At 40.5% G+C, this 13,343-nt stretch overlaps 1 protein-coding gene across 23 annotated transcripts in view; it reads left to right on the forward strand.

Moving 5' to 3' along the window:
* The first annotated feature begins 707 nt into the window (after positions 1 to 707).
* PICALM (phosphatidylinositol binding clathrin assembly protein) overlaps positions 708 to 13,343 on the forward strand; it is a 101,135-nt gene continuing 88,499 nt past the window's right edge. For 14 of the 23 annotated variants that reach the window (XM_061406038.1, XM_061406041.1, XM_061406040.1 and 11 more), the window contains exon 1: positions 994 to 1,206. In XM_061406038.1, the coding sequence (XP_061262022.1) occupies positions 1,077 to 1,206 (130 nt within the window). In that variant the 5' untranslated portion in view covers positions 994 to 1,076. Of the gene's footprint in view, positions 1,207 to 13,343 lie in introns of all 23 variants that reach the window. The other 9 variants (XM_061406053.1, XM_061406054.1, XM_061406061.1 and 6 more) reach the window with 6 other exon arrangements.

The following is a 13,343-nucleotide window of genomic DNA, read 5'->3' on the forward strand; positions in this document are numbered from 1 at the left end:
CTCAAGAAAAAGGGTGGGGAAAGAAAAAAAAGAAACAAAACACAAAACCCAACCTTCCTGGGTCAGGAAGCAGGGAGAGCTTCAGTGCCCACTGAAGGGAGAGACATGAGAATGGGTCGACGGAAGCATTGCCCTTAAAGTCAGGAGAATGGCTTCGGAGGGGCGGCGGGGGGCATCACTGAACACCCCGTTCTGATTCTACAACGAAAAAAAGCCCCGGGAGCTCCGACACCCGCTTCCTCAGGGAGGGGCTGAGGAGGCGGCCGCACCTCCTCTTTGTCACACCGTCGCTTCCGACCCAACGCTGGGACACCCAGGAGGCGGGCGAGGGGCGCAGCCGCACGCCCCGCCTCCTCTCCGTGAGCCCGCCCCTCTTTGTGACCCCGCCCCCTCACAGTGACCCCGCCCCCTCCCTGTGACCCCCCGCGAGCCCGGCCTCGGGCGACCTGTTGGCAGGGAGCGTCACGTGACGCGGCGGGCCGCGCACTCCCCCTCCCCCCTCCCCCGCGGGCGGGCCTCCTGTTGCGCCCGCCGGGCGGGTTCCACCACGTAACGCGCGGGCGCCGCCCCGCTCTGCCCTCGCCGAGCGAGGGAGGGCGGGTGCCGAAGAGGACGGAGAAGGGAGAAAGGGGGCGGGAGGAGGAGGAGGAGGACGAGGAGGAGGAGGAGGAGGAGGAGGAGGAGGAGGGGCGGCGCCCGCGTCACGTGACCCGGGGCAGCCCGGAAAGCTCCGAGGAGGAGCCTGGCGCCGCCATTTTCCTGCAGCCGTCTGTGCCTCTCGCCCTGCCGGGCTCCAGCTGACCAGGGGAGGGCTGGGCTGAAACTGAGGCGGGGGCCGGCGGAGTAGACGACGCCGCGCCTGACCCCGTGGCGGACCGGAGCCGGCTCTTTCCGGTCCGGGTGGCGGCGCGCGGCCCTGAGCCCCGCCCCGGGCCGGCAGGCGGAGGAGGAGGGGGGCCGGTGCGGGGTTAAGGGGGTGCGGTGGGGGCGGGGGGCGGTGGGGGGCCCTCCGGCGCTTGGGGGTGCCAGTTCCCCGCCGGCTGCCGAGCGGGAGGGCTGGCGGAGGAGCCGCAGAGATGTCCGGCCAGAGCCTGACGGACCGGATCACCGCCGCCCAGCACAGTGTCACCGGCTCCGCCGTGTCCAAGACAGTATGCAAGGCCACGACCCACGAGATCATGGGGCCCAAGAAGAAGCACCTGGACTGTGAGTGACGGCCCCCGCGCGTCTCACGCTGCCTCTTCCCTCAGCTGCGGTCTCCTCGGGGCCCGGCGGGTCCTGGGTTCCCCTCCCGGAGCCGTGTTCTCTCTCTCTTTCTCGCCTCCATCACACCTGCCCTCACGGCTTCCGTTCCCGGTCTGGACCGTCCCTGACTAGCCCGTCGCCCCCCGGGTCCCCTGGGCCCCGCCGCAGCCGGCCGCCCGCCCGCCCCCCACCTCGCCCCTCGCCCCTCGCCCCTCGCCCCCCGGCCGCCTCCGGTCCTGGCGCAGCCCTCTGTCCTCTGTCCTCTCTCCGCGCCCAGCCGCCCGCTCCCCGGCGTCTCCCCGCCGCCCTCCCGGCCTCAGCGCCCCATTGTTCCCGCAGCAGCCTCCTCGGGGTTTCCGTGAGCGCCCGGACCCCCCCGTTTCTCCGCAGCCCCCGAGGGCTACCTTCCCTCCGAAGGGACAGTCCCCACTCTCTGCTCCGCCAGCCTCTCCCGTCCCTTCCCTCCCCCCCGCTTTCTCATCCACCTTTCCTCCTTCTCTCGGGTTACCTTTCTTCGCCTCCGTAGCTTAAGTTCCCCTCGTCTCATTGTAAATATTATAACTCAGTCCCCGACTCCCCCCCCCCCCACCCCCCATCTTCCCCTGGACTATTTTTCTTTTTAGAATCGTGAAAGTAAAGGGATTCCGTTGGTGTGGGGACAGCATTGTGGGAAATTCGGGATTTTTAATCACCCCTGGTGGAATTTAGCCATTGTGTTTTCTTGCTTCGGACTGGAATAAGTTGTGAATGTCAGGCGCACCCCCCGTCCCTTTTTTTTGGTCTGATGGGGATACAGAAAAATGTTTGCTGATTTTGGTGTCAGTTCGAGTAGAGCTGTTAAACCTGGCGGTTTCAGTTTAAACGCTTTAGTGAAGCGTAGACTATTGGAATTCAAAGTGGATTAGTAATCAAACCCACAAATAACATACGTCTTTTAAAAAACTGGTGAAAAGTATTTGGTGATGCTTGAGTTTGGACTCCGCTCTATTTTATGCTGGTTGTCTTTTGGGACACTAGCTTTTCTTACACGGCATAACATTACACCGTTCACTGACAAATACAGTTACTCCAGATAACTCCTCCCAACTTTTTCCAAACCTGGAAGCCACCTGTAATATCCTTTTTTATTCCACTCCTTTACCTCAAGGTACAAAGATCAGTGGATTACTCAATCTTTGACACGGTGGAGCTTTGACCTGAAACTTTAAGGGAAACATGGGCGAAAAGGCATAGTTAAGAAATAAGTTCCTTTTTTTTTTAATGGCTCTTGGACACAGAAGCCTGACTGACTTTTATCCTCGATGAAAGTTACTTTGCTTTACTGTTTGAAGCAAGAGTGAGCATGTCCTGAGAGAGAATTCACTGACGGGAGTCCTGTTTTGATTTCTCGCTTGGACTTTGGCCCTAAGGTTTGCGCTTTTATTAAAAAAAAATGCACAAAATGTGAATTCTTCCAAGACGCTTTGCTCGTGAAGTACTGTTAGAACAAGTTATTGCTACAGACAAACCCATTATTCATTGTGACTTGTTCCTTCCTTGTGGAAAAGTTTAAAAAAACATTATTACTGCTCGGTGGTTCTTTCTGATGTGCGGTTCTTGCAGGTTGCTTGTTAAACCATCAATCCTAGACTGTTTTAAGGAATTCAGAATGTTATTTGGTGACGCTTTCGTAAACGGAAAATTGTTTAAAATGCATTATGAAGCCGTAAGTGCTTTTTTGATTATCTGATATTTGGAATAGACATTTTTACTGTTCACTTCTCTTCAAATAACTACTTGGATTTCTCTATTCAATCTATGGTTGCCCTAACAGTTCTTTTGTGAGGTTGGTTTCTGTTGCTTTTCAGTGTTAAAGAAACTACTTGTGACTTTGTGAACTGTTACCCTCGTCTCTCATTTCAAAATGATAAATTATAACAAGAATAGATACCGGTTTTAAAAGTCCTTTTAAAGATTTTTGTCTTATTTCAAATGTTGCAGTTCTAACACATTGTGGAAAAGGTCAGAAAATAGGCTAGGTAAGTTTAGGAGAGTGAGACTTGCTTGTGGTTTTATGAATGTGAAATGTTGGCCTTTTCTCTTATAATGGAAGCTACTGCAGAATCGAACTGGGATTACGTTTGGTATGGGTAATGGCACATTTGTAGTTCTTTTTCTCCACCACCGCTGTGTTTATACATTCCTACTTGTTTAGAACTTGAATATTGCTGATAATGCTTGATTTTTTTTTTTTAATCTGTGTAGATAAGGTGCCACTACTCTTATTTCTTTCAAATGAAGTTTTAAAAATACACTAATACTGTCTTCCCTATATTGTTTAAAACACTTATATAACCAGTTCCATTAATAAAGTACACTTAACTAAAGTTTGACCAATGAGTGGCTTTTCTAAACACCCTCTTGCCTTACACACTTTAACATAGTTTGAGGAAATTCAAAAGGCTTTCACAAACACTTTTGGGTTTTGACATCATGGACTCTTTTTCCCCCCAAACTTTAAACTTTTTATTTCGTATTGGAGTATAGCCGATTAACATATGTAATTAAAAATTATGGTAGTTTCAGGTGAATAGTGAAGGGACTCAGCCATATGACACCATGGACCTTTAGGGCTTTAATGCAGATATAATTTTTCTTCTTTTAGGAATTTTTCTAGTGAAGGCTTAGTTCTGTTGTTGCACCTTTTAATATCCTGAGAAACTGTTGCCTAATTAGTTGAGCCTAATGAAAATGGTTTCATTTTTTAAATGTTAGTAGTTAATAAAAATATGCTTAGGACTGGTTTTTTTTTTTCTCTAAGCCTTTAGAGTGTGGAGGTGGTTTCTGTGCACCTTGCCAAGGTCTGTCCATATTAGGAAATGATTATTGTAATCCATGAATTATGGCCTAATGCATACTGCATTGTATATATGTTTAAGAAAGAGCTTTTGCTTTGCTTATAGAGGTCAATAGATAATAATGTTAACTAGTGTCCACTGTGGGAAAAGAGTTGTCAAACCTCTGAAACACATTTTTAAAAATAAACATGATTTGCATTTAATTCCAGGCCTCTAATGTCCATAATCAAGGTAGGAGAATAGCAGCCCTTGTACCTGAAGGACTTCTGTTTGCCAGGCACTTATTAACCATTATCTAATTTAATCCTCGCTCATAGCTATGGGATAGGCAAGTCATAGGCATAGAAGGTTGTCTCTTACTCCATTTAAAGAGATGGATGTAGAATGCTGAACACATTGATTGAAGTACACAGAACAATTTTATAATTTATAATTTCTTAAAAACATTCTTAGCAGATTTCACAGCCTTCACTCTGCTTTTGACAAGAACACTTTTCTTTTTTCTATACTAGTTTTCTTTCCTTGGGCATTTATGTTGTGACATGTTTCACTGAAATGAAATACTATGTTAACAGATCTAATGTCTACACTTTTATATCCATGTTTTTCGCGGTCAATTTCAAGAGGCATTTCATCCTAGCCACCATCTGCCTTCCATTTTGCACAACAAAATCAAAATCACATTCTTATTAAGTATTCATTGTAAGCATATCTCTAAGGTAGATACAGTGTGGGTATTTGTGTGTTGTGTACTGGATTTAGACTCAGCCTAATTTTAATTGTGAAATTTGTGCATGCTTTTAAAGTAAGAATTTGTGAATGCTTTGAATTTATAGAAGGTGTAATTTGTATTTGGGTTAGTGGTTTTTATAACATTGAAAATACATATAAAATATTGACATGCAGCTGAATAATGGTCTTTTAAAGCAAATTATTGGTTGATTTTTAATGTCTTAATGATATTCAGTGGGTACTTAGTTTTTGTATTATCAAGAAGATGTCTGGTAACTGAAATCTAATCTGCAAGAAAATACATGCGAAGAAGGTAGTAAGTGGAAGATCTGCCTTTGATGGCTCTTGTTTAGAAATTAGGAAGCTGAGGCTTTCCAAATGGACAGTTATTTTGTATTTATGTTTGGGCTTACTGTTCTTTCTCATAAGAATCACCATAAGAATTGTGGTTTATATTTTCATTTTCATTATATGACTTATTCTGTCCCTTATTCCTTTAATAGTTCTGAAATACAAAAAATGGTGATTGAGTCATCAAAGTGGTAATAGTAAGATTTGACTACTTCTGTCAATGCAGGAGGTGTACAGTAGAACTCCACAAATATAAGTTTTTTCCTCCTCGATATATTTAGTTCTATTTCTGGATAGTATGTATTCTAAAAGAGAAACCCAGAAAAGAATCTGATCTTTAGCCATTTCAGTACCTGCCTTATTTGTAATTAGCAAATTAATTATAAAATATCTTTGTAAAATAATTAGGCATCACTGGTGGACTTGTTATTTTAAGAAATAATGTTTAGATTTTATTCATCTATTTTTTATTCGTGTACCAGTGCTTTTTATGTTTGTGTGTATGTTTATTCTGTGTATCTGAATAATTTTTAAGATGTCTTTGAATTTAATTTTGACTCATTTGATTATCTCTCCTTTGATTTGTAGAGTACTTGTATTTAATTATATGTTTTATTTTTTTAGCTTTTGAAAGCTCTTCTACTTAATCCTTTAGTTTTTTGGCTGTGCTGAAGGCTTGTGAGATCTTAGTTTCTCAACCAGGGATTGAACCTGTACCTCCTACAGTGGACGCGTGGAGTCCTTACCACTGGATAGCTAGAGAATTCCCTAGATGTTTTAAAAATACATTAATACAATTTATTTGAAATAGTCAGAATTGCTTTAATTTAAATAAAATAGTTTATTTTGATTGATTATCACTTAGAATACTTAATGTGAAAGTTCACCTTTGTAATACATGGAAATCTCTTTTGTTCTGTGTTTTTTTTTTTTTCAGTTTCAAAGTGCCTAGTTCCATGATTTCACCCTTAAAATCAAAGAAGTAAGAAAAATAAAGATTTCTTGGCCAGAGGTTACAGCCCTACCAAGGAGAAGTAGGGTTAGATTTTCAAAGTAAAGGCTTACTATTTGCTCTTCCTGTTCTTTTGGTGGCTGAAGTGGCATTTCCGTTACTTTGTGTTCTGTCTCAGTATGTTCCCTGTTAAATGGCTTTATATATTTCTCTAGAGAATTGAAGTTTTGGATTTAACCTTTTAGAATTTTGTATATTCATTGTGTGTGTGTATATATATATAGTACTTTTCATGGAGAATTGTTTGTGGGCAGTTAGAATTTACTAATGATATTCCTTGAAAAGGGTATTTTAATGACCCTAAACCTTTGTGTTAAAAATTACTTTCAGGATTGTAGTTTGCCAGATTATAAGAATACCAAGGATTTTTGAAGTTACATTAGAATATAGTAGCAGTACTCATAGCTAGGCATGTGCTTTGTGCTTATGCCTGGATTGTGTTTATATTTATTTAACAAATGTTTATTTGTGCGTACTTTGTGCTGGGCACGCACATTACTGAACACTTTGTATTTATTAACTTGTTTATTCCTTTCAACAACTTTGTGAGAGAGATTTGTATTATTATTACCATTTTGCTGAAGAGGGAACTAAGGCATTGAGTTTAGAAATTTGCCCAAGGTTGCATAGAACTGGGATTTGAACCCAAGTGGTCTGGCATCAGGTCTGGGTTTCACCTTAGTGTGACTTTTTATGTAATGCTTTTCTATTCCAGGAAATGGATAAGCCATATTTATTTACTCAAGGCAGTGTTTTTCTTTTTCCTGGCCATGCATGTGGGATCTTAAGTTTCCCAACCAGGGATCAAACCCATGTCCCCTAATGTGGAATCACAGAGTCTTAACCACTGGACTGCCAGGGAAGTCCCTTGCAGTGTTTTTTGCAGTGTGGTCCTCTGCCTCCTGGGAGTCCCCAAGACCTTTTCAGCATATTTGTGAGGTCAAAACTGTATACATATGCTGAGACATTGTTTAGCTTTCCCATTTTCATTCTTCCACTATTGCACAGTGGAGTTTCCTGGAGGCTATGTGATATTGCAACAAGTTGAATGTAGTAGCAGATAGAAGAATCTGTTTTTTATTAAGCCAGATAGTAAAGAGTTTTGGAAAAATTATGAAACAGTGCTACTGTTCTAAATTTTGGTTTTGGAAAATAGTTATTTTTTATGAAAAATGTTAACATGATGAGTTTTATTATTTTAAAATGAATTAATCTTTAAAAATTTCTGAGTTTTAATTTCTAACCCTCACAGTAAATATCAGAGAAAAACCACATAAAAGCTCTTTGGAGTCCTTAATTTTTAAGATTGTAAATGTTCTGAGACTGAAAAAAAAATGCAACTTGAAGGAAGAGTGTATGTTAAGATGGGAGGAAAAGAAACTGAGTAACTAGATTTAAGTGGTCCTTGCAATTCTCAGAGTAATTTTGCATTTGATTTGATGGGTAACAGTGACCCAGTCATTGTTAAGACTGAGCAAGAGATGTGACATAATCCTTTGATTATGCCATACTGTTGAGTAGAGTGGAAAGAATGTGATGTGTGACTTTCAAAGGAGACTGCACTGGGGCAAAGAGTTCTAACAGTAATAATGTAATTTTTCCTAAAAGACCTTGATAAAGTCCGTCTTTAGTTGACACTCTCGATCCTCTTTTTCCTCACTTTTTGGTTTTGTTGTATTTTGTTTTAAATATAGCTGAGCTGTTTATTTTTCAGCTAAGCAGGTTGGGTACCAGTTGTGCCAAAGTAAGTTCTTGACTCCAAAACTGTTAGCCATCCTTTGCAGATACCATTCCTAGGACACAAAATATCTTTGCGCTCTGTGTCAAAACAGATCCATCCTTCCTCTTTAACCTTCTTTAAATTAACTTGCTTTTGTTAAAGTTCATGTTTTAAATCACCTCTTTCATAAGGACACTACTGAACAACTCCCCCTGGTTATTCTGATTCTCTGTATATTTTGGGTTCATGCGTATTTTAATTGTGAATAGAAACTGTTCTTTTTTGTACTGTTGTATATCTCTTCTCACAGTACCTAATCAGTGGTGCTTTGGGTACTCATTAAATACTGAATGCACGCTATCTCCTGTCACAGCTCAGGCTATTGAATGAACCACTTATGGACATAGTAGCATCGAGATCTATTCCAGTAGATATTTTAACAGTGTTTTTATGGGCATTATCTTAGTTCCAGTGAATGATAATCACTTGGTTACAAAATTATATATAAAGTCGTTCAGTAGCATTGATAAAAAACATATCAAATTGCTGTATTTCATGGGACCCATGAGGAATTGAGGTTTAGTTTTGTTTCAATATTTTGTGATTTTCCCAAAGTGGTGGTATAGTAAAGAAAAAAATTTCATGGTTACAGCTACTCAGTTTGAAAGCTCTTTTAAAATGCATGACTTTGAGGATGTGGTCTTAAAAGAAGAAATGAATTTTAAGAATTATATTTGAAATATGTATCAGAGTTGCTTCCTTGTACAGCTCCAGGAGGTGCTGATCACATTATAATCTATGTGGAGGCTGCTTCCTGTATATAACTGTATCGCAACTTCACTTTAGATATAGGAAAGGTTGCAGTACACATTAAGTAGATAATGTCAGAATGCAAAAGAGATGACTGTTTTAGAATGGAGGTTGGAGTGATAATAGTGATGGCTGTGATAGTAAGACCACTAAATCTAGATCATCAATCAGTTGATTCCAGGGGCTGGTACGAATTGCTGAAAGTCTTCTCTGAATGCTTGGAATTCCAGGAGTGATTTCTGAAATGGTGCTGGTATTTATAGTCATAAACTTGGTACTTGAAAGCTTGCTAGGGGCCCTGATTTACTCAAGGGAAATTTTTTCCAGGTAGTGATTGAAGTGCTTTCCAAACTTCTATCCTCACTTAAAGAGAGCAGGTGTACTTTACAAGTGACTTCATAGGGTCTACTTAGTTGCTGTATTTTAACGTATGGTGGTGGTTTAGTTGCTCAGTCCTATCCGACTCTTTCGTAACCCCATGGACTGTAGCCCGCCAGGCTCCTCTGTCCGTGGGATTTTCCAGGCAAGAATATTAGTGTGGGCTGCCATTCCCTTCTCCATAGCAACTTCCCAACCCAGGGATTGAACCTGAATCTCCTGCATTGGTAGGAGGATTCTTTACTACTGAGCCACCAGGGAAGCCCCATTTTAATGTATTGGTTCATCCAACAAGTTCAGCCTACCCAATACATTTTTCTGCTAATTATAGGTCTTTATAGGTCTCCTCATGTGATTTATAAGCTCTAAGAAAAAGCGTCATGATGTGTGTGTGTGTATTAAGATTTTTATGTGCTGGTAATAGAGTTGGACTGTGAAGAAAGCTGAGCGCCGAAGAATTGATGCTTTTGAACTGTGGTGTTGGAGAAGACTCTGAGAGTCCCTTGGACTGCAAGGAGATCCAACCAGTCCATTCTGAAGGAGATCAGTCCTGGTTGTTCATTGGAAGGACTGATGCTGAAGCTGAAACTCCAATACTTTGGCCATCTCATGCGAAGAGTTGACTCATTGGAAAAGACTGATGCTGGGAGGGATTGGGGGCAGGAGAAGAAGGGGACGACAGAGAATGAGATGGCTGGATAGCACATCGCTGACTCGATGGACATGAGTTTGGGTGAACTCCGGGAGTTGGTGATGGACAGGCCTGGCGTGCTGCGATTCATGGGGTCGCGAAGAGTCGGACACAACTGAGCAACTGAACTGAGTAGAGTTCGTTATCTTGTGAAAGCTTGAGAAATACAGAAGTAACATTTTAAATACATCTCCTGTGCAGAAATATTACTTTAGTTCATGCATATATCAAAAGTAATTACAGTGATATTCACTCTGGAAAGGGTTTGCAGACCTTTTTGTTGTATTTGAAACAATTCTTTACAGAAATTTGATTTCATGCACGGTATTGAACAATTTGAGATTTTGTCATTTAAGTCATACAGAGCTATTGTGAAAAGGGGGATTGTGAGGTAAAGGGATTCTTTTATGCAAAATTTTTGGGAAGTGCTGCACCTCATGGCATGTGGTATTTTAGTTTTCCAACCAGCGGTCAAACCTGCTCCCCGTGCAGTGGAAGTTGGGAGTCTTAACCACTAGACTGCCAGGGACGTCTCTTGTATGCAAGTTTTAAATTGAGATGTAGTTCACATAACATCCGATATTCACAATGTTGTGTGTAACCTTTACCACTATCTAATTCCAGAATATTTTCTACCACCTCAAAAAGAAAATAGCTATCTGTTCGCAGTCAGCTCCCCAATCTCACCACCCTCTTTCACTGGCAACCAGTAATCTGCTTTCTATCTATGGATTTTCCTTATCTGGACATTTCATATAAACAGAATCATACAATTCTTGGCCTTTCATGTCTGGTTTCTTTCACTTAGCATAAAACTTTCCAGGTTTGTGGATGTTGTAGCATGTAACAATACTTCATTTTTTCTAGAACCCCTAATAATATTCCCTTTATGGATAGACCACATTTTGTTCTTTCGTCCATTGATGGACATTTGGGCTGTTTACCCCTTTAAATCCACCAAGGATAGTATTGCTATGAACATCTGTATAAAAATGTTTGTGTTAACACGTGTTTTCAGTTCTCTTGGGTATGTACCAAAGAGAAGAATTTCTGATAGTTAAATGTTTAACTTTTTGAGGGTTTACCAGGTTGTTTTCCACAGCAGCTGTACCATTTTATATTCCCAAGAGCAATGTATAAAGGTTTCAGTTTCTCTGTATACTTTCTAACACTTATTATTTTCAGGGTATTTAAAATTTAATTAAATTTTTTTCGTTGTAGTCATCCTAGTTAAATACATACATACGTGTGTTTATGTGTGTATAATGATTTTGCTTGAAGTGAAGTGAAAGTTGCTCAGTCGTGTCCGACTCTTTGTGATCCCATGGACTATACAGTCGTTGGAATTCTCCAGGCCAGAATACTGGAGTGGGTCGCCTTTCCCTTCTCCAGGGGATCTTCCCAACCCAGGGATTGAACCCAGGTCTCCTGCATTGGCGGCAGATTCTTTACCAGCTGAGCCACAAGGGAAGCCCGAGAATACTGGAGTGGGTAGCCTATCCCTTCTCCAGTGGATCTTTCCGACCCAGGAATCAAACCTGGGTCTCCTGCATGGAAGGTGGATTCTTTACCAACTGAGCTATTAGGGAGGCTGGTAATGATTTTGCTTAACATTTTCCAAATGACTAGTGATGTTAAACATCTTTTTAATGATGTTGAGCTTACTGTCCATTTGTATATTTTTGAAAATATGTCTATTCAGATCCTTTGCCCATTTGAAATTTGGCTCTTTATTTATTTGGAAGCCCAGAAGAGTTCTTTGGTATTCTGGAGAGTAGGTCCTTATGTGACTTCTATGACTGTTTTTTCGCATCCTGCGTTTTACCTTTCTACTTTTTTGATAGTAATCCCTCTACACCCTGCCCTTTTAAAAATTAATTGAAGTATAGTTGATTTACAATATTTTATTAGTTTCAGGTATGCAGTATAGTGATTCATAATATTTTTATAAATGATGTGCAAACCTTTTTAGTTTTGAAGTTCAGTTTTTTGTATTTTCTGTTATTTGTGCTTTTGCTATTTCATCTTAAGAAACCGTTGACTAGTCCAAGGTTATGCAGATTAAGGCCCTAACTACTCCTGAGAGTTTTATGTTTTTTAGCTCTTTTAGGTTTGCTCAGTTTTGAGTTAATTTTTACATATGGTGTGTGGCGGCAAGGTGATAGTAAGGAAAATGGAGGATATTTGAGTTTTTCCCCTTCTTTTGAGGTTGACATGGGGTACAACTCTGCTTCTTCTGTGTGACATAGAAGTAGAGACTAATGAGGGACAAAAAATTTTCCTTAATGCATTCTCCAGTACTGGTATAATTCATTGACTGTGGAAAATTAATGTCAAACATTTTTAATTGGGTAGAGCACTTAATCTAATCCAACAAACTTTTTTTTTTTTTTAACGTTTTCAGGGTAGTTTAAATGTGTGAAGAGATAACACATAGTTGGATGAGGATCAATAAGCAGTTACTTTTGTTGACACAGAATGGTGTGTATGATTCCATAATATCTTACACTTACCCATAATGACACTTTTCATGTGATGCAACGCTCTATAGCTTCTATAATTATAAATTTATAATTGCATGTCTTCTTTACTGTGCTAAAGAGAGCATATAGCAAGTTTGTAATGAAAAGATGCTTAAAGAATGAAGGAGGGATAACATTTTCTTGGGGGATTGCTAATGTGTTACCAAACAATGTTTTAGGTTTTTTCTGTGAAGGAAGAGAAAGATTGTTGTAGGGGTAATGTCTTCACTATGAGTAGTAGTTGTTCGGTTAACCTTTTTTCTGTTTTCATAATGAAGCTACTTTTTATTCTTTATGGTTTGAGAACATGAGGAATTATGGATGTTAAGAAGTAGACTTCCGGAGTTAGATTATATAAAATTAGGGTAGTTTGACACACTTAAAATATTTATTCCAGGACCTATTTAATATTGATATATTTGACTTCAAATGTTTCTTATGCTTTTTTTTCCCCCCTATTATGAATTTTATTTGCTAACGTATGATTGTTGTGAGTGTATTCCTGGCAGCCTTTGACTTTAGACTCTGTGTTATCTGCAGTAGTTCACTTGACCGCAGAATGCTGTAAATGCTTTCCTTGCTACCTGCTTGTGTGTCTTGTTGTAAGACATTGGCAGAACATGTAAAGTGCAAAGGAAGATAGTTAGAAATGAAATATATAACTTTAATAGGCTATATAATGAATGAACTGGATGTTGACCTTGATTGACTTGTTGAAATCCAAATTAATTTTTTGGAAAGATAAATCTTAATTCATTTGTGTACCCACAGACTCAAGAACTGAGCATTTTGTTTGACTTTATGTTTCTTGGAGAAGGCCTTGAATGGAAAAAGAATTATATGAGCAGATTTTTTTTTTAAATTTCATATATTTTAGTAAAATTATCTAGTAAACTATATTATGATCTTTTGCTTGTTCTATGAGCAAGACTATGGGGTGAAGGTTCAGAGATTGAGTTGTGTTGAGTTGCACAGTGCCAGCAAAAACCCTGGTTAGAAAGAAGCATTAAGTGGGTGGAGTGGTAAAGAAAAGTGATTGAAGTCT

Source organism: Bos javanicus, chromosome 29 (assembly GCF_032452875.1).
Source record: "Bos javanicus breed banteng chromosome 29, ARS-OSU_banteng_1.0, whole genome shotgun sequence".
Taxonomy (NCBI): domain Eukaryota; kingdom Metazoa; phylum Chordata; class Mammalia; order Artiodactyla; family Bovidae; genus Bos; species Bos javanicus.